Source organism: Ambystoma mexicanum, chromosome 1q (genome assembly GCF_040938575.1).
Source record: "Ambystoma mexicanum isolate Mex_15411 chromosome 1q, UKY_AmexF1_1, whole genome shotgun sequence".
Classification (NCBI taxonomy): Eukaryota; Metazoa; Chordata; class Amphibia; order Caudata; family Ambystomatidae; genus Ambystoma; species Ambystoma mexicanum.
Window position 1 is genome coordinate 568,388,622 of NC_090922.1, and position 20,246 is coordinate 568,408,867.

The 20,246-nt window shown below is 49.9% G+C and overlaps 1 protein-coding gene across 3 annotated transcripts in view; it reads right to left on the bottom strand.

Moving 5' to 3' along the window:
• Positions 1 to 20,246, bottom strand: part of ALDH9A1 (aldehyde dehydrogenase 9 family member A1) — a 919,974-nt gene that overhangs the window by 614,375 nt on the left and 285,353 nt on the right. For 2 of the 3 annotated variants that reach the window (XM_069641045.1, XM_069641043.1), the window contains exon 2: positions 5,403 to 5,576. In XM_069641045.1, coding sequence (XP_069497146.1) covers positions 5,403 to 5,568 — 166 coding nt within the window. In that variant the 5' untranslated portion in view covers positions 5,569 to 5,576. Of the gene's footprint in view, positions 1 to 5,402; positions 5,577 to 7,161; positions 7,267 to 20,246 lie in introns of those variants that run through there. The other variant, XM_069641044.1, reaches the window with a different exon arrangement.

The window sequence follows — 20,246 nt, forward strand, 5'->3', positions numbered from 1 at the left end:
TCAGATGCGAGCAGAGCCAGATGGGAGAACTTAGAAACAGGAGGGAAATGGTCTGCCAAAGAACTGCCTAGAACTCCTGACAGGGTCCTTCGCCATACAAGCCTTCAAAGACAGAGCCAATTGTTGCATCTTGCACAAGATGAACATATCAGCTGTGCGGTAAATAAACCAGTTAGGAGGGCCCACTTCCAGGATGCTTGCGGAATTGGCAAAAGACTTCTAGCAACACTGCCTACAACATCACATAGCGATAACAGCAGAATACTTACTGGGGGAACAGAATGTCATAGCAGATTGGAATTCACCAGAGATATTTGCGCAATTCCAAAAAATGTGAGGCCCCCCTAGACATCGATCTCTTTGCATCCAGTTTGAAGTCTCAGACTCCCAAGTACTTCAACCTGAGGATAGACCCGGGTGCAGTGGGAACAGACGCATTCTTGCATCAGTGGACAGGAGCAGTCTATTATGCGTTCCCACCTTTCGTCATGCTGACGACAGTTCTAGCGAAAGTCTGCCAGGAGTTAGCAGAACTGGTTTTAGTAGTCCTGCTATGTAAGTCCCAACCATGGTTCCCATCGGATTTCCGAGGATACCTCCTCACAGTCTGAACATTCTGCTGGGTCCCAGTGGTCAATCGCACCCGCTGATGGAAGAGGGCAGTATTCATCTGATAGCATGCAGAGTTTCAGGAAGAGATGGGAACTGCCAGGCCTTTCGCAGCTCACTGCCGACTGTATTAGAGACTCCTGGGCACCTTCCACCGTTAGGAGCTATGGTGCCTCTTGGAAACGTTGGTCCGATTGGTGTTCAGTCCACAGTATTGATCCCGTTTTGGCAACTTTAGTGCAGATACTCAATTTCCTAGCAGAGAGATTCCGCGATGGATGCACCTACAGGACGATTGGAGTCTACAGATCCGCGATATCAGCAGGACATAAGGTAGAAGGGAAACCAGTTGGGGACCATCCCACAGTGCTGCGCTTTCTCATGGGAGAAGCTACCTGAGCCCAAATACTCTTCTCTGGGACGTGAAAGATGTCTCCCAGTTGTTCCTCGGATGGCCAGACAAAGATCTCAACTCTCAGGGAAACTGGTGATGCTTCTGTTTGGTAGCTGGTAGGCAATCTTTTATTTTAAGCCTGTCTCAGAGAGCGAATAGAATGGTAGACAGCTTTGAACAATCATAATGCTCGACTGCTGTCTTGACATAGAATGAAGTTTGCCCATGCTTATAGCGCAGGGTAGTCTTGATTCTATTAGAGAAGCAAGCATTATATCCCACCCAGAATACACAGAGGCAGTAATTGAATGTGTGCTTAAACAATGTAAACACTCAAGCGTATTCCCACCCTCACGATTGTATTTTCATCTGTCCCTAGGAGAAGAACAGAAGACAACTTGAGACAGAATGGAAGTCAGTTTATACAGTTTATACTCTGCACCAGCCTTTGTCGCTAGGATCATCTGCAAAGTCGTAGCCCTAGCCGTGGAGAGAAGTCAGAGTGGTTGACTGCAGGAGAGTTTGGAGTTTGAAAGTTAATGTTCAGAATATGTGCAGAGTTTTGCTGTCAAAAGACAGAGGAAAGGACACGGGTGGGAGGACATTTATACAGAGGATCGAGCACTGAGAGGAGCATTGAGGTAGCCTCAAGATTACCAGATTCACGAGGTTTATGGGGATTTCTAGTTTGGTTTGAACTCTTAAACCTTTTGATTTTCCTAAGTTCTTATCCGAATAAAAAGCAAAATGTGTTTGAGTTTAAAACGTTACAAATTTGAAGTGCAGTAATAAAGAAAGTCAAGCATAATGCTTGCCTCCGTGTCTTCAATAGAACAAAGCCTACCCTGCGCTTCAAGCATGGGTAATCATTTACCCACCACAGACTGCCCATGGCCATGCTAATCCCAATGACCATTGACACCCACTACGTGGCCCATACTGGACGAAAACACATCCTTTTGAGATCGCTGAGCTAGCTCCATCAAGCAGTAACAGCAAACCTTAGGCTGGCTTTTATCTCTAATCGCTACTGAGAGCCAATGGCTTAATTGCAGCACTCAATGAACTACTGGTGTATTAAAAAAGCAAAAGCAAATTACACCATATTTAAGCTGCTGCCATGTTATGGTTAAGTAGTGCCTTTATGGCAGTGCCGGGCAAATTACTGCCATGCCTACACATAAGCCAAAAACTACTGGCTTTGCGTTTCCTTTTCGGCATGTCCACTACTGAAAGGGGGACAGGAGTTTACCACGACCCCAGTTGCCTGCCTCTCATTACTTTCTTAGCAGTGGCTAAGAACATCCCAGAGGGAGTGTTACACAAGCATAAACTGTTGGCTTTGCCAATGCTCGTTTTAACAGGACTTTCGAGAAGGACACGCATCGTGCTTATAAAATCAAGTGGCTAAAGGCAGATCTAGTTAAGACATTTTTATCACACCAGTAGCGCGTTTACAGCTCAAATTACGTCATGAACTTACGGCTTTGCACTAGTTCGATGGCAAGGCTGGATACTATACTTCCTTTATTCTGCATACATTTTTAAAAGTTAAAACCTTTACACAAATTCAAATACATTCATATAAAATTTAAGCATGACAGTTTAGCCACATTTAAACCTCACTCTACCAATGTATTCGATAAAAATTGGTACAAAGGTTTACTCAAATAGTAGGGAAGCTTAGACCAACACAAATTCCATATAACTTTCCCTGTAGTACATCGATCCGCTTTTATACATTTTTTAAAACATGTTGCTCGTTGTGCAGTCAGTGCTTCGCAATGAAGGAGATGTTGAATAGTTTCCCTGGCAGTGAAGCAAGGTCTACAAATGACAGCGATCTTTTTTTTCCATTTCACATTGTTTGCCATAGTGGGTAGGATATCCAGCCGGAATCTGAGCAGCGTGTAGTCAACTTTCCATGAGGGAAATTTACAGAGGTAAGGTACACACACTTTGTGTGGCCTAGGCTTAAAAGTTTGGTATAGTTTGTAGCTACCCACGCTATCACACGTTCTATACCAATCAGCGTGCCAGACTCTACGTTTATACGTTACCTGTGGATCATTTAGAAGGTCTCCCTCCAAACCCCACTCTTCCAGTTTGCATGCTGCGATGCCCACTAGACTATTTTTGAATAATGCCACCCCTTCGTTGAAGTCGGTGAATGAACAGTGTCGCTCTGAGATTTTCGAAATTTAAAACATAGTAAGATTATTTTCCAAACTGTTTGCTTCTAATGATGATGCCTAATTCATATCTAAGAACGCGGATTTATTCCATATAAATTACTGTAGATGACAAAAGTCCTGTAATACGCTGTGGTTTATTTCGGCCCTGCAGATTAGCATTGGAACAATGTTCGCCTTATAGAATTTTACAAGAGGGATAATGGAGAATTTTCCAAACTTGAAATTTCTCATCTGGGCAACCCATGACGCCGCTTTACTATGAAAACCTTCAATTATCAATTTCTTGTTATGGGTACCCAAGAGGTCATATCCCAAATATCTCAGGTTGTTTACTTGGACTATCTATTCACCCAACACCCGCGGCCCTCAACACCCCCTGCCCCAACCACAGGGATTTTTTCTTTGCTCGTTTCCCTGCTGTGAGGGTGATGAATTGTGTTTTCCAGGAATGTATGATTAAGTTGTTTTCTTTACAGTACATTTCTAATCTAGTCCGGTGTCTTTGGATACACACCTTCATGCAATCAAGCAGAATTATGTCTGCATATGTTACCCAATGGATACTAGTACCCAAAACCTTAGGGGCAATAAACGTTGCTGGCTTAAGATATGCTCCCAAATCCGCCAAGTATGCATTAAAGAAAAACTGCGCCAATATGCATCCCCGTTTTACGCCACTGTTAGAATTTCAGGTGACAACAAACCCTCCCCATTCAACACAACTCCAAGTGTGGAATCTTTGTGTAGGTGGATGAGGGGTGCCAATAATCCCTTTGGGTTCTCCCAATCCAAGAGCTTCCCCCATAATGTAGGCCGGTTTACCTCATCAAAAGCTTGGGATAAATTCACTGACACTAGAAATACTTCCTTAGTGACACCCTCTCAGGCTAAACGCTGTACATTATTTAGGACCCAGCCTGCCACATTAGTGCCCACATCTGTCCTGAAGCAGATGGGCACTGAAGTTTGATGGCAAGACTTGAGTAAAGCAAGCTCACAGAGTTCCCATGAGGAGGCAGGGAGGGTAGGAACTGGCCACAGGCAGTCAATGGGTGGGCAAACAACCAAACATCACTGTGAAGCTTTGTGATTGCATGCAATTTCTCTCCATCTATACTCCAATGCAATAGTTTTGGTTTATAAATCACTGAATGACGGTAAAAATAATTGAATCATCTTTAACAGAACTCAGGAGAAAGTCCATGCCACACCCATGAAACCAAGAACCCAACCAGAGAACACAAATACTTATCACACTCCATGCTAGCACAATTCCCCAATGACACATCGCACAACACCTCTGCCATTAGAATGCAGCTATCCACCACAACAACAAAACCAAATCGGTATAGCTGGACACATGAGTCATACTGCTCTCGCATACTCATCTTCACAGCACCTGTGCACCTCGATAAGGGTAGCTAGCAAGGGACCTGTCCACCCCTACGCAACTTCACTTTGACCAAAATACATACACGCATTCTAAACTCCTCTGATCACTTTCCCAAACCTCGGACTACGGAGGGTGATCACCTACAGAGCTTTGAGGCCATACCAATGTGATAAAGGCGCTATACAAATGACAAATGACTTACAGGTGGTGCTATAATAGGCATAGCCCAAACGAAACAGGAAAGGACGATAATAGCTTGGATGCTGCATCGCAAAAACGGCTTCCTGTCTATAGCGGCATGGTTGGTCTTGCAAGGCAACTACCGAATTGTACCGTTGTCATTAGGTTGTGACCATTATTGGTTTTTGAAACATGGTCACCATACGCATTTGACACCACGGAAAACAAAGTACTCTAAAGTAGCACAGGTGTTAAAGGGATATGCTGCACATGCGGACTTCTGGCAGATACAGGAAAGGTTTTTGTCTTAAACTAAAAAGATCAGTAAGCCGCGCAGGCAGAGATCCGCTGGAGTGTATACAGGGTCATGCTGCCAACCTTCGGATTTGTTCAACAATTTGCAGTGCACCGCATATTACATCATTAAACATTTTCGTCCTGGGTTATTCTCGTTTGACCACTGAATGTTGGGACTTGTAGTCTAATGAGTCCCCATTGCTAATATGAGCATACAAAATGCTGGCGTGCAAAGGCAAGGATTGGTTAGGGGCAACTTCATGACACACGGCGGGGCCGCTAGGCAGTAGTTTATTGACGTCAACTCCACCTCTTACATTAATGCCTTTCTCACCTGTGGAGGGTTCGCGGGCCTCCTCCTTCTCATTGCCGTCAATTGGCTGCACCCGGGCTCCGCCACGGTAGTTCAGGGGTTGGGAGTTGCTGAAGGCGCCTGTACTGTAACTCATGGCTGCGGCAAGGCGAATAGGGATAATGCGGAGGATGGCGAGGCTCAACATGCAAAGACCTAGGGAAAGATGCCAGAATAATCAATTGATTAAACATCTGAGCGGGTAAATCAAGCAAGCCATCTTTACATTATAGTTGTACGAGCAACGCCATCTTAGAGCGGGGCGGAGGACGGGTCTGGCACCCGCTGGAGAGCAGAGGTTTCCGAGTTCCGACCACTACTCTCCCTGCACTATCCTGGCTACTGATGACTGAAGTTGTAGTTAAACCATAGGAGAGCTATTCTTGCACATATCGGACACTGATTGCAGTTGGATCGAGAACTGCACCAACTAAATACACTTTGATTGACCCAATTCATGCAATTACAGTCCCGTGCAATGACGCGGTGTAACGGCAGACCGCTCTATTTTAGCAAACAGTTTAGTAAAATAAATCGACAAAATAAGTTCATAAAGGCATACCGGTCGATTTTACTTAAAAGGTTAGTAACATTAATCGACTGGCTTGCCGTGGTGGACAGTAATTGCGTATAACTAATTGCATGAATGGGGTGCAACCAAAAGAGCATTTGATTTTCTGGTTTTAACCCCCTCCCATGCGCGAGGAAGATGTGATGTGTATTTGGTTAGTGCAGTTCTTGCTATAAAGATAATCGATCAGAGGTCTGTAGAGCGACTGGTCTCCAGTATTATGCAGGTTACAACAGATTACTTAATTATATCAATTAATATTCCAATACTTGCAGACGTCCGTGTGTGATGGATAAAACAAAAATACAATCATTGTCCTTTTGCAGAGCATGTTTCAGCACAGATAAAAAAAAAGATAGTATTTCTATTTCATCATGTGGTTTGTTTTAGATAATCTTTATTTATTGATCGCTTGTTAGGCACTTATACAGCAAGTCAATTCAGTTTCAAAGCGGACATAGGAATGAGAAATTAAAATACCTAAAATATTAAATATAGTGGGGGGACAAATTCAGAATGTGCCAGTGCAGAAGGGAGGGGTAGGTGCTGGGGTGCACGTGGGTTAGCAACAGATGAAGTGCAAGGTATGGTAAGTACAAGGGAGGTTGGCTTGAGGACCCTGAACCAGGATAGTGCCAGTGTGGTAGACGTTAAAGAAGCCCGCCAAGAGGACTTTACACTTGGTGCCACCATTAATGGGAGAGGATGTGAAAGGGGATAGAGTACAGATGAGGTGAGAAGTCCATAGGTCTGGGGAGAGGACAGAGAAAAGGATATCAGTGAAGATCTCTCTGGAAGATGTGTGACGTAGGAGTCCGATGAGAAGGAGGGCACCAGGGGGAAAGGCAAAGAGTTTCCCCCCGGGGAGGTTTTTGGCGCTGCACACGGCCAGCGAGTGGCCGTGGGGGGGCAGAGCGCCTCACTAGGGTATTTAAGGGCCAGGGAAGGTTCGGGAGGCAGGCGACGGTTGGACTTGGTGATTGTGAAGTCCTGTCGCCTGCTCCCGAGCCTTCCCTGATTTGGCACGTGCAGGGGCTTTTTGTGGAGGTGAGGAGGAGTAGGTAGTTTAAAAAGAGGGGTTAGGCAGTCAGCGTTTATTTAAAAAAAAAAAGAAATTATACACAATTATTTTTCTGGAGGTACCGTTCATAAGGTACTTCCAGTTCTTACCTTAGTTATGTAGGTGGCCCCTTTTTGTGGTCCTTTAGGTTAGTGCGTTGTTGCCGGGGGGCGGGGGGGGCTCCGGGTTTTAGTATTTTTTCTTCCTGGGCTTCCTTTGTTATCAGGCCCTTTAGTTATTGCCAGGGGAGTGGGGGCTGCCGGCGAGATCTCCAGCCCGTGCCTGGCAGCGCTGTGGAATTCACAGCAGTATTGTTCCAGGGTGTCTGCTCTGTCACGGAGCCCTGGGGTTAGCAGCTTTCTTGTTCTCCACCGGTGGCACGCCTCATTAGTTAGGTGTGGGCCGGGGGTTCCTCATTAGCAGAGCTCCCTCTCTTGTTTGCACAAGGGCCATTAGCATTCTTTTGAGCTAAGCAGTGCACAGCACAGTAGCTTCCGTCAGACATGGTGAGGCAGTGTGGTCCTCTTAAAGGGAACGCTCCGTTTTTCTTTTTCACTCTGCTGTGTGGCTTGCTCGCAGCTTGCAGTTATTAGCCAGCAGTTTTATTTGGCATAAGGTGCTCTGGTTGCTGTCAGTTACAGTGCGGTTCTCCATAAGAGCCAATAGGGGCAGTGTCCACGGCTTTCCTGCTACCAATTTTGAGCCTGTGAGCTCAGTTTTCGGGTTCTTGTGGGGCTGGGGGGCTATTTCTGGTTTAGGGAAGGGGCCCAGCAAGGTTAGGGTAATTTTAGGGGGTAAATAAATTTTTTAAAAAAACAATATTTTAAAACAGTTCATCTGGGATTATAGAGTTAATTAACTCTATACTGGGATAGTAAATTTTATATCCCCATTTTCTTTCTGGGTGGATTTTTTGTTTCAAGTGGATCTTGTGTATGGTGGGACTAGGGTTTTTGCTGGGCACTGTAGAGCAGGATTGGGGGTCTCTGGGGCAAGGGCATTAAGAGGGGCAGTATTTAGGGAGGTAAAATACAAATAATAAATAAACAAACACTATTTTGGTTACATATTACCAGTGGGTTTTTATGAGGTGTTAATTTTGCGCTGTTCAAAGATAGCAGTTTTGGGCATTTTGGGTATAGGTCCACAGGTAGGTTTTGGCTCGGGGGCGTAGTTTAGCTAGCTTAATTTTCAGGGGGCATATTGTTAGTGCACAACCAGATTATTGGTGCACAATGGTGGGCCAAGGAGCTAGCAAGAAGGGTTTGGTTGATGCTAGGGCTGAGGGAGGCCCTGGAAATTATTAGCAGGGCATCTAAGGCCCAATTGGAAGGGGCGGTAGGGGAAGTAACAGGAGAAGGGGAGGTAGGTGGGGGCAGGCCGCAGCGTAGAGCTGCGGCTGATGGGGCTCTCACGGCAGTGGTGGCTTGCACCCCCGCGGCGGGGAAAGGAGCTTTGGGAATCCAGGGGTAGGAAGATGAGGAGGGAGATAGACAGGAGGGCGTCCGGGGGAGAAAGGATTTTGGGTGGGGAGCTAGTGAGGGAGGGAGTGAATCATAGCCCGAGGGAAGCTAGGAATGCTCAAAAAGAGGTGGGTCAAGGGAACCATGGTGGGGGTGGTGATGGGGCACAGAAGAGGGTGACAGGGCAGAAGGGAAAAGTGGGTAAGTACCTGCAGAAGAATGCAGGTGGGAGAAGGAGGGAGAGGTCCCCATCATTTGAGGAGGTTAGAGTGGGGTGCGGAACGGCCCTGCCGGGTAGGAGGAGTGAGGGCCGAGGGCGCTGCGCAGCCCCTGCTGTTCAGGTGGAGGTAGAGTGTTTTAGAACAGCCCATCCTCGGTCAGCGCAAGGAAAGCCTAGAGGGTGCAGCACGGCCCCTAGCGATGAGGATTCCAGGGTGGAGGACGGCACGCCTCGCCCGAGAGAATAGGACCAGGCAGGGGTTTCTGCGGCCCCGCCGAGAAGATGTCAAAGGAGTGGTGGGGCGGACGCCCCAGGCTCGCACGAAGAAGATCAACTCAACTTAGGCATGAGCCCGCATCTACAAGGGTATTTAACGGGTGATGAAGTTGGATTGGAGGATTATGTGGGGCAATGGGAGGTAGAGGGTTATAGGGCTGTAAGGGAAAGGGGGGAGAGTAGAGCTTTGAGGTGGGAACGCAAAAGGCAGGTGCAGGGTGGTCAGGGGGCAAGAGGTCGGGGGAACTATTGGCTGGGTGAGCCTGCTGACATGTTTATCCCCGCAGCAGGAGCCCTATAAGAAAGGAGAGGATGAGCATCGGTGTGGACGCCAGACCGCAGATGGCTTGTGTGGAAAGAGGTGAGCGGGATAGGGAATGGTCATCGGCATGGCAGAGAGGGGTCACGAGAAGGGGGACGGGAAATGAAGGGTCTGGACTGCAAGGGGTGAGGAAAGAAGTTGGTGTACAGGCCATTGGAGATGAGAAGGGCATTTGCTCAGTGGAAATTCAAACGGACAAGGTGGTGGAACCATTGGTGCTCAAGGTGCAAGTTGAAAAGGAAAAGGAGGTTGAAGGGAAAGGCAGGGAGAAAAAACTGCCATACATGGGTATAACAAAACCGTTGGGAGCGCACTTGATGGCAGCGACCAGGGAGAAGATTCGGGCGGGGAAATTTGTAGATGTTTTTAAGTTGCTCCATAGGGAAGTGAGAGCAAAGGAGGGGTCAAAAGAAGAAGAGGGAACTGGCTTCGCGCCCAAGGGTCCCGGTGACTATTGAGAATTGGACGTCGGCATTTATCATTTATGCCAGTGTATATTGTGAAAAATTCCCGGAGCGTTGCGTGGCCCCGCTTAAATATATGGACGTAATTAGGAAGGCTTTCACGAGTTTTGGGGGTTTTGCCTGGGTACGCTATGACGAGGAATTCAGAGCGAGAATGGCGGAGGACAGTCAGGCGGTCTGAGGGGAGATAGACATGGATCTTTGGCTGCAATGGATGGCTCCAACGAGGCCTGCCCCGACATTGCACACAGCAAGTGGGCTGCCTGTGCCTTACCGGCCCTTTCTTGGTCGCCCCGCCCATGAGGGGGCGGGGGTAGGAGGCAGAGGACAGCCCTCGACAGCATGTTGGGCGTTCAATAAAGAAGGTTGCACTAGGTGGATGTGCAAATTTAAACACGAGTGCAGCAGGTGTGCAGGTCGGCATCCGGTTACAGATTGTTTTCAGGCAGGGGACAGTGGGTCAGGGCGAGGAGCGGGGCAAGGAGGTGGGGGGGGAGGACCGCATGACGGGTAAATTGGGGTGTGCTGGTAGGCCGGGCTCAGTTTATCGTAAAAGGAGGGGGCACAAGGTTTAATGAAATGTTTGTGGGTGCGACTTGAAAGGAGAAGGGTGAGGAGGAAGACGCTTAGGTAGGGGAGGGCCGCAGGTGGATGTAACTGTGGAATTTGTTAAGGGGTGGTGGCAGTCGTTTGGAGGGCATAGACGGTGGCAAAGCCCTCACGCTTGCCGCACGACAAGGTGAGTAAGCTTCAGGCTGCATGGACGGAGGTGCGGGAGCGCCTCTGGTGCAGCAAGGGGAAGCGATGAGTTGGGTCTGCATGGACGGGGGTGCATTAGGGCAAAATGGCATTGGGGGGAAAAAAGTGGACCAACGAAGCAAGGTGCTGGAAGACGAATTTATGTGGAATGGACTGCATGGACGGGGCGCAGGTTTGGCCCCTGGTGCAGCGGTGGAGAGGAGTAAGGCAGAAAAAGAGCCTGCATGGACGGGGGTGCACTAGGGCCCCTGGTGCAGGTGGGAAACGGGTGGTAATGGACGCAAGGAGCTTGAGGATTAGTTATATGGAAGCGACTGCATGGACGGGGGTGCAGGTTTGGCCCCTGGTGCAGTGGCGAGAGGAGTAATAAAGTAAAGGGCCTGCATGGACGGGGGTGCACGTGGGCCCCCGGTGCAGGGGGGGCAACGTAGGGCCAAATTAATAAGGTGATGGAAGGTGGGGGCAAGGGTGAGCAGGAGGGTAATAGTTTAGAGGAAAAAAGGGGTGAAGTGGGTTTAGGTGTATTGTTTAAAGGTTAGGTGAAAGGTGCGAAATATAGGGGGACAGGCAGGAGAGGACCGGGGGTGTTTCCAGAGAGGGATAAGGAGATGACCAGGAAGGATAGGGTAATGAGGAGGTGTTACTAGTGGTGTGGGAAAGGTTAGGAGGTTGGAACTCATTCATTTAGGAGGAGTGCAGCATCTGTAGCAAGCTGGGCTAGTCAGAGGAGTAGGTGCAAAGTTTGGGACGCTGGAAATAAGGGAGATACAAAGGGTATGTCAGGGACCGGGGCAAACGGGTTGTCTTTATAGAATTTTTCAGTAGGTAGCAGGAGTGTTGCATTTATATGGATGTTGTTGATTTGGAAGTGATTTTGTAATTTCTTTTTCAGATGCTGCTAGGAGTTCCGGTCAGATGTCAAAAATTGGGTTTTTGCATTCTAGGGTTAGTGGGCGGGGAAAGAAGCTGAGAAAAGGGTTGTTGGCAGGCAACTGGGGTGCAACTATAAAGATGTTGTGGTAAGATGGTCCTGGTTTGGGGGGCTGGGCTGGAATCAGTTGCTTCCTATGTTGGCTGGGTTGAGGGAAAGTTATGGGCCTCCAGACAGGGGGGGGAGGGATTAGTCTTGGTGGGGAAAATGATCTGTAAGTGATTCGGGTGTGGCTCTTAGGAGAAAAAAAAAATAAAAGGGGGGGGTTTTGTTATGGGTCCGACAGGTGTGGCCTCAAGCAACGGTAGTGGGGACTAAGTGTTTGCCACAGACAGTGGTAGGGGAGCGAGAAATGAGGGTCCGATAGAGCGGGCAAGGAAGGGGATAAACAGAGATGGTAGAGTTTTGTACATTGGTGGCAGTACAGGTTTGGACCATAAGGAGATGGTTTAGGAAGGATTGATGAGATTTAGAGAGGATGGGTAAACTTTCCGGTTTTTGGGGAACAATCATCTGGCGGACGAGCTCTTGGCTGGGAGATTGGTTGAGGAGTTGGAGGTAGGAAAATTGGTGGGGGGCGCAGAAAGAACACCTCGGGGGAGGGTTTTTCTGGTGCCGGGGGCATGGCCCCTTTTGATGTGGGGGAGGGAAGCACAATGGGGGAATGACACAGGAAAGGATGGGGTGGCGCTGTTTGCACAATCGGGCCACCTCGGGGGGGGACAGGTATTGAGCTTGGTGGGGCATGGCCCCAGGGAGAAAGCGGGATGCCTGGAAAAGGGGTAAGGAGACGGTAGGGTCCAAGGGATAGTTAGGGAGGAAATGGCTTCATTTAATTATTTAATTGATGGGTAAAAAATGAGAATGTTTATTTAATTGGTTGTTTGAAATATGTCTTTAGTTTGTAAGGCCATGGAGCCAGGTAAGCGTTTAATTGTAAGCTTTGGCCTGTCACATTAAAGCGACCTTTTCCACTTTTAAATGAGTCTGGGTTTTTGTGCCGTAAGCCAAAAGGCCAGGATTTTCACACCGAATGCCTTTTTTGTCCAGACTTTGAGAGGGAGGATAGGTGATAGTGTAGCAGTTAAGAGAAGATAGGAGAAATGGTGAGTGCCATCTCAGTGGCAGAGGATAGATGAGAAGGAAAGTTGGGGTGGGGGCTGCACTGCAGTCCTGGCCCTTACTCCAGCCTAGTAGTGAAAGGAGGGCGCAAATACAAATGCAGAGCAATAGGTGGGGTGCAGGATTCAATTATAAAAGGATCACAATGCAATGCACAAAAATGGATGCAGGATGGAAAGCACACCCACCCAAATAAGAATAACCACCATCTAGATACGATTTTTAAAAATGATCACAATTGAATGCAGCGCACAAAACGGATGCAGGATCGAAAAAGGAGGAAGCACAACTTGAAATGAATGCGACTTTGTAACAGCAGTGCAGAAACTAGGTGGTCGAGGGAGCAAAAGACCTAATAGGATAAGCACAGAATATGGCTAAGGAGATAAATAGGAGGTGGCAATAGGACAGTTCAGCACAATTGAACTGCAAGGGAGTTGGAGGTACAGTGGACCAAGTTCGAACATTCATATAATCACACCCTTGTATGTCAAGAATGGAGAAACAATTTGGTAGTGCCAACACTGCAGGCTGGGCCAAAAGTGAGATCCTGGACAACTCACAGTACCTAACCTGTCAAAGTAGTCAGCCACCACCCAATATTTCTAAGTGTTCACCCCTAAAAGTAATTTAATTCTCAATGTGTACTCTTCACAAACTCTACATAGTTTAATTGGCTATGATGTTACTTCATATATAAATATGAGTTACCATTGGTTTATTGCACACCTCGATTTTTCTTGGCACACACCTCATACCTCAATTTAAACTAGGTCACTCTTCTAATCTCCGTCAATGTTCGGGTACATGCACCTTCATGCCAACTTCTAATCAGCCTCCATCTATGCCTTGGTATGTGTACATTAGGTTGCTTCTAATCAGTCCCCTTTTTACATGCTTCAGCATATGTATTATGATGATGCCAATAGGTCTTCTGTACAATGCTGGGGTAGGTATACCTTTGTCATATGGCTGCGTGTATACCTTCCCTGTGACCGCTATTGTTGATCCTATGTATGCCAGAACTCAAGTATCCTCATCGCACAGTTTTGAATTATTTTTCTCTTCCCAGCAGGGGTTCAAGGGACTTCAAAAGGAGTTCCTATGCTCATTTTAGAAATTACTAGTAGGGCAGCAAATAGCTGCAGGTTGCGATTGCAACAAGAGGAGTGAAGAGGGGGGGCGGACCCTGGGATGGGGAGGATAAGTGGTCTGTGCTGCGGGACACAAAATTTGTTAAGGTGGCCTGACTTGGAGTCAGGCACTATCACAGGTAACAGAAGACTGGACAGGAGACAAACAAACCAAAGTCCCATTAGAACCAGGGCTGCGTTTGAAGTTTGGTTTACTCCAATAGATGAAACCGACAAGTGTTAGCAGTGTGCATTACAAGACCACATACATTTTACGTGCCTTCTATGGATGCAAATGGAGCCTGGCACAGGGGTAGATTCATCATTATGGGAAACATTGCCTTCTCCAAGAGGATGGTCTTGCTACAATGTACAAGTGTACACAGGAGCTGCACAGAGCTCTTTCCTACATGGAGTCATCTACCGTAACGGAAAGCACTGGGAGCCTATGCTGAAAAACCCTGTTGCTAAGCCAAACACAAATAAGTCCCAGTAACATCTTGGGTATTCCCAGTCTGACTCAAACAGGAGGCCTTGACTGGACATCTGTTGCTAGGGATGCACCTTTAATTGCAGATTTACAAATGTTATGCATAATACGCATGGCACCAAGATACCTTCATGTACCCTCACACAGCCATACATAGGGTATTTTGGAGAGCTCTCAAATTGTGCTAGGTCAGGTAAGAAATAAACCTGCTCTGGATTTTAGATTCACTCATATTACATTTTGATACACACTGTCCGCCATTTATAATATGTACAAGTATTAAACATGACACATAATACAAATGACAGGACTTGAAATCCGAGTTTGGCATATTTTATGAAGAGATGATGCTGGGTGAGGAAAGTCGACAGTATTTTCCTTCATTTCTACATTTAGCATTTTCATATTAAGCATTTTGCATGGATGTTATTGTTCTGCAGAAGAGAACATAATGCTTGTATTCTGCCAGGCTTAACTTTTATTTCTATACAACGTTTAGTTGGGTATTAACATGTATTATTAAAAATGTTGTGAAGCCCTTTGTAATCACTGATACATGGAGTTTCATTCCTTTGCCTGTAGCAATTCTTCATGCTAATTGTGTATGCGAGTTATTCATACTGCAGTAGCTGCATCGGTCTCAAAGCCCCCACGCAACCCATCAATCCACCTTCGAAACCATCAAATTGAATCACACATCAAAATCCCATTTCTTTTTGTAGCACTTTAAACAGGATTCACGCAATTGTCAAACAGCGCCCACAAGCATGCATCCTGGACAGTTTTTGTTCTGTGTCTTCCAAGTACAGTTGTAAAACTCGAGTTTCATTTTTGGGCCTTTATTTTATGTTCCAAGACAATAGTAGTAGGCATTTGGTCGAATTCTGCCTTAACTAGCTAAAAGCAATAAATGCCCTAGAATAGTTAAAACTTTGGCCTGGTGAGCGAGAGTCTGCCAAAGAAAGTACCCTCAAAACATTAATCTAATCCTTTACCCGGGCCTGCGTGTACACATGGTATGGCAAGGTATTACCATTTTTTAAATGCACCCTGGCATTGCAAAGCATTTTGTGTGGGAAAAAGCAGCCTACATTTGAAAATCAAACACCCTTAGAGATACAACTCACATGGTGCGACTGTTGGTGCCAAAACTCTGTCCCATCCCCACAAGGTAAGACGTAAAGGAGAACACTGGTCAGACAGGTTACGTTACTATGCTTGGATACTGCTCCAAATCACTATCACATCGACCAGTATTGCTTGTATAGTGGCATACTGTGCCCCCGCCAGTGGTATTCAGAACATCGCCTGCAGAAAGAAAATGAGCAATGGGAAGAGGAGACAGAGGGAACGAGTCAGCAGGGAAGGAACAAGTTACTTACCTGTAACTGTTGTTCTCCAGCATGGGTCTGGCATGGATTCACATGCTCATGAATATTCCCCGTCGTCAGGCTGGGAATCCTCGGTAAAGAAAAAACCAGTATCAGTTTCGTTTCTGATCTGTCTTTCGTAGTAATAACCAATCACTGGTCTCTGCGTCATACTGACCACAGCCAATGACTGCCCTCTACCTAAGCACCGCCTCTGGCAGCCATCTTCAGATTTGGAAGCACGTGAAGTGGCAGTATGACCAAGTGAAGAGCCGCAGAGGGGTAGGCGGGAGGGTTCGCATGTGAATCCATGCCAGACCCATGCTGGAGAACAACAGTTACAGGTAAGTAACTTGTTCCTTCTCCAGCATGGGGTCTGGCATGGATTCACATGCTCATGAATAAAGAATACATAGCAGTACACACATGCACAACCACGGGAGGTGGCAAAGGCTCAACATTAAGCATCACATCAACTCAACATTAAGCATCTTACCTCCTCACCAGGCTCACCTCAGGCGAACAGGTTGCGCAGCACTGCTTGGCCGACCCTGGACTCCTCCCTGGAATCCCGGTCGACGCAGTAGAATTTCGTGAAGGTGTGCGTCGACCTCCACGTAGCAGCCCTGCATATGTCCAGCAGGGGCACACCAGATAGGAACGCCGTGGTAGCTGCGATCGCTCTGGTGGAATGGGCTCTCGGACGGCCAGGCAGCGGTCGGTTTGCCAACCGGTGACAGCACATGATACAGCCGGAGAGCCATCTGGAGATGGAAGCCTTCGAGAGAGCCTTCCCCTGATTGACAGGTCCAAAGTTCACAAAGAGTTGTGACGTCTTCCGAAAACCCTTCGTGCGGTCCACGTAGAACTTCAGCGCTCTAGCTACATCCAGCGAGTGCAAAGTCCTCTCAGCCGGCGACGAAGGCGACGGGAAGAACACAGGTAACACCAAGGGTTCGTTGAGATGGAAGTCCGACGGTACCTTGGGCATGAAGGAGGGGTGCGTCCTGAGCACTACCCTCGTGTCGTGGAAAGTCAAGTACGGGGCCTTGCAGGAAAGGGCCTGGATCTCTCCCACTCGTCGTGCGGAGGTGATGGCCACAAGAAAAGCTGTTTTCCACGATAGAAACTTCAACGGGGCCGAGTGCAGAGGCTCGAACGGAGGTCCCATGAGCTTGGTCAGCACCACGTTGAGCTCCCACGCCGGGGCCGGAGCCTTCACCGGCGGGAACGATCTGAACAGTCCCTTCATGAACTCTTTCACCAGACGATGAGACCACAAGGACGTCCGCCCCGTGGTTCTGGTGTATCGGGAGATCGCAGCAAGATGAATCTTGATGGACGCGTGTGCCAGACCAGCTTTGGCCAGCGTCAGCAGGTACGGCAGTACTTGGGGAGCCGTAATCCGTAGAGGGTTAATCTTCTGTGCGTGGCACCAGACAGAGAACCTCTTCCATTTGTGTCCGTAGCATTTAAGAGTCGAGGACGCCCTGGCCTTTGCAAGAACCTCTCTGCAATCGGCCGGTATGTCGTATCCTCCAAACTCTAGCGCTGCAGGAGCCAGGCCTGCAAGTTCAGCGACTTCGGGTCGTGGTGGAGGATGGCGCCTCCTTCCCTGGAGAGTAGATCCGCGTCCGCCGGCAGCTTGATCGGCGGGGACGCTGACAAGTCCAGCAAGTCCGGGAACCATATCTGCCTCGGCCACGCAGGTGCGACGAGGATCATCCTGCACCGTGACCTCTTGAGCTGGTTGACGAGCCGGATTAGCAGAGGCAAGGGAGGGAACGCGTAGAGGAACAGGCCCTCCCAGGGGAACGAGAAAGCATCGCCCATGCTCCTCGTCTGGGGAAACCTGCTGGCGAACCTCCGGCACTTGGTGTTCGTCGCCGTCGCGAACAGGTCGATCTGGGGTGTGCCCCACCGTCGGAAGAGGCGATCCACCAGATCCTGCCGTAGTTCCCACTCGTGGCACGAGCGCAGCTCCCTGCCGAGTGAGTCGGCGATGGTGTTTTTTTATCCCTGCCAGATGAAACGGCACCAGAAAAATCCCTTGGGCGACGGCCCAATGCCACAGGTCCTGCGCCTCCTTGGACAGCGCTGGGGACCTGGTTCCGCCCTGTTTCCTGATGTAAAACATGGTGGTGGTGTTGTCGGTGAAGATCCTCACCACCTTGCCCTTGAGGGACGGAAGGAAGGACCTGAGGGCCCAAAACACTGCACGGAGCTCCAGGACGTTGATATGCAGGGACTTCTCCGTCGGGAGCTAGAGTCCCCTTGCGTGCAGATTTTCGGTGTGCGCTCCCCACCCTTCCAGGGAGGCATCCGTGGTCACAGTCTCCTGGTGGGCTGGGGTCTGGAAGTCCATGCCCGCCGTCAGATGCGCGCGGGTGCCCCACCACCGTATCGCTCGTCGGAAACTCTCGTCGAGCTTGATCCTTTCCTCGAAGCTGCCCGTCGTCTGGATCCAGCGCGCATCCAGGAATTCTTGCAACGGGCGCATCCGGAGCCTGCACATGGGAATGAGGTAGATGCAGGAAGACATCATCCCGAGGAGGGACTTGATGGACCTCACTTTGGCCGCGTCGGCCACCAACATCCGTTGCACCTTGCCCAAGATGGTCCTGGTCCTCTCCTCCGACGGGGAGGCCAGAAGGGACACTGTGTCGAGCCTCGCTCCCAGAAACAGTGCGACTTGCGCGGGCACCAGGTGGGATTTGGCGTAGTTCACGGAGAATCCCAGGTCCGTGAGGAGTTGGACGGTCCTTGCCGTGTGGACCACGGCGAGCTCCCTCGTCTTGGCGCGGATGAGCCAGTCGTCCAGGTAGGGGTAGACGTGAATCCCCTCGCGGCGCAGCTGCGCCACCACCGGTGCGAGGCACTTGGTGAATACCCTGGGTGCCGACCGTAGTCCGAAGGGAAGGGCTTTGAACTGGTAATGACGCCCCTGGACCACGAACCTGAGGAATTTTCGGTGCCCCTTTAGGATGGGAATGTGGAAGTAGGCATCCTCCAAATCCAACGACGATAGGAAGTCTCCTTCCTCCAGCTGACCCAGGACGTGCTGGAGGGTGACCATCCGGAACTTCTGCGCCTTGATGAACTTGTTCAGACGTCGCAGGTCTAGGATGGGGCGCCATCCTCCCGTCTTCTTCTTCACGAGGAAGTATCTCGAGTAGACTCCGGAGCCCCGAAGCCTCTTTGGGACGAGTTCGATGGCGCCCTTTCTGAGCATCGCCTTTACCTCCAGGAGAAGTTGAGGGACGTGAAGTTCTTTCCTGGCCACGGGGGGGGACGCGCGGGCACCTTCTTTGAAACTCGAGCGCGTGGCCCCGGGCCAGGGCGTCCAGCACCCAACGGTCGGTGGAGATGGACTCCCACACGCTGACGAAGCCCGCCAGCCGGCCTCCCACCGGGGTGCTTCGGTGGGGGCCCGACCCCACGGCCGGTTCAATCCTGCTTGGACGCGGCCTTGCCGCCTTGACCTCCTTGGCAACGACGGCGGGGTCCGCTAGACTTGCCTCGTCCTCTGTAGGCCTCTTGCGACGACGAGCGGGCCGCTTGACGGTAGGAAGCGAAACCGCCGCCGGAACCTTTGGAGGCGCCCTTGCCTCCGCCGCTCCGAAAGGGCGTCCGTCGTTGCTGCAGAACTCCAAGGGCCCGGGCCGTCTCAGTATCCGCCTTGATGGCCTGAAGGGAATCGTCCACTGTCTTCCCAAACAGGTTGTTCCCGTCGAAGGGCATGTCCAGGACTCTGGTCTGGACGTCCTGCCGGAAGTCCGTAGCTTTGAGCCATCCACGACGTCGAAGGCAAACGCCGTTGCCCAGCTGGCGGAACCCAGTGTCGGCGATGTCCGTCGCCACGGTGATGGCGTGGTCCGAGGCCACCTCACCTTCCTGCAGGATCTCCAGGGCCTCCGCCCTCTTGTCGTCCGGCAGAAAATCCAGCAGGGGAGCTATCTTGTACCAGAGCTCCCTGTCGTAGCGAGCCACGATAGCCAAGGCGTTGGCCGCTTTAATCGTCGTCGCTGCCGACGAGATGACTCTACGTCCCATAGCATCCAATTTCTTTCCCTCGCTGTCCGGCGGGGAAGTCGATGTGGAGGCCGCACCCCCCCCGCTTTCTTCCTGGCTGCCGCGGAGACGACGGAATCCGGGGTAGGCTGCGCCCGGAGGCATAGGGGGGCCGTGTCCGGGACCCGGTACTTTTTCTCGTACCGGTCTCTTCTAGCTGGCGTCGTGGAAGGGTTCTTGAGGAGGGAAAGGCCCTCATCCCAAATGTCGTCCAACAGAGGCACTGCGAGGACCGTCTTCCTCTTGGCCTCGCGCCGCTGATCAAGGAAGCCTTCCTTTTTCTTCTCCTCAGGGCAGAGTTGGAAAAGCTCGGAAGCCCTGGAGATCATGGAGTGGAAAGATCCGATCTCGTCGGGTGGAGAAGCCCTGGTGGGAGGCGACGACGGAATATCCTCGTCGTATGCCTCGTCGTCCGTACCCGTCGCTGCCGTGTCAGTCCCCGTATCATCCCCTCGGGTGGACGGGGAGGAGGGCTGGACGGGGCGCGACGGTTGAAAAGGAGGTGGTGGATGGATCCTTCTCTTGGTAGGGGGAACACCAGAAGGTCCCGGTTCTGGATCCCCCGACGGGAGAG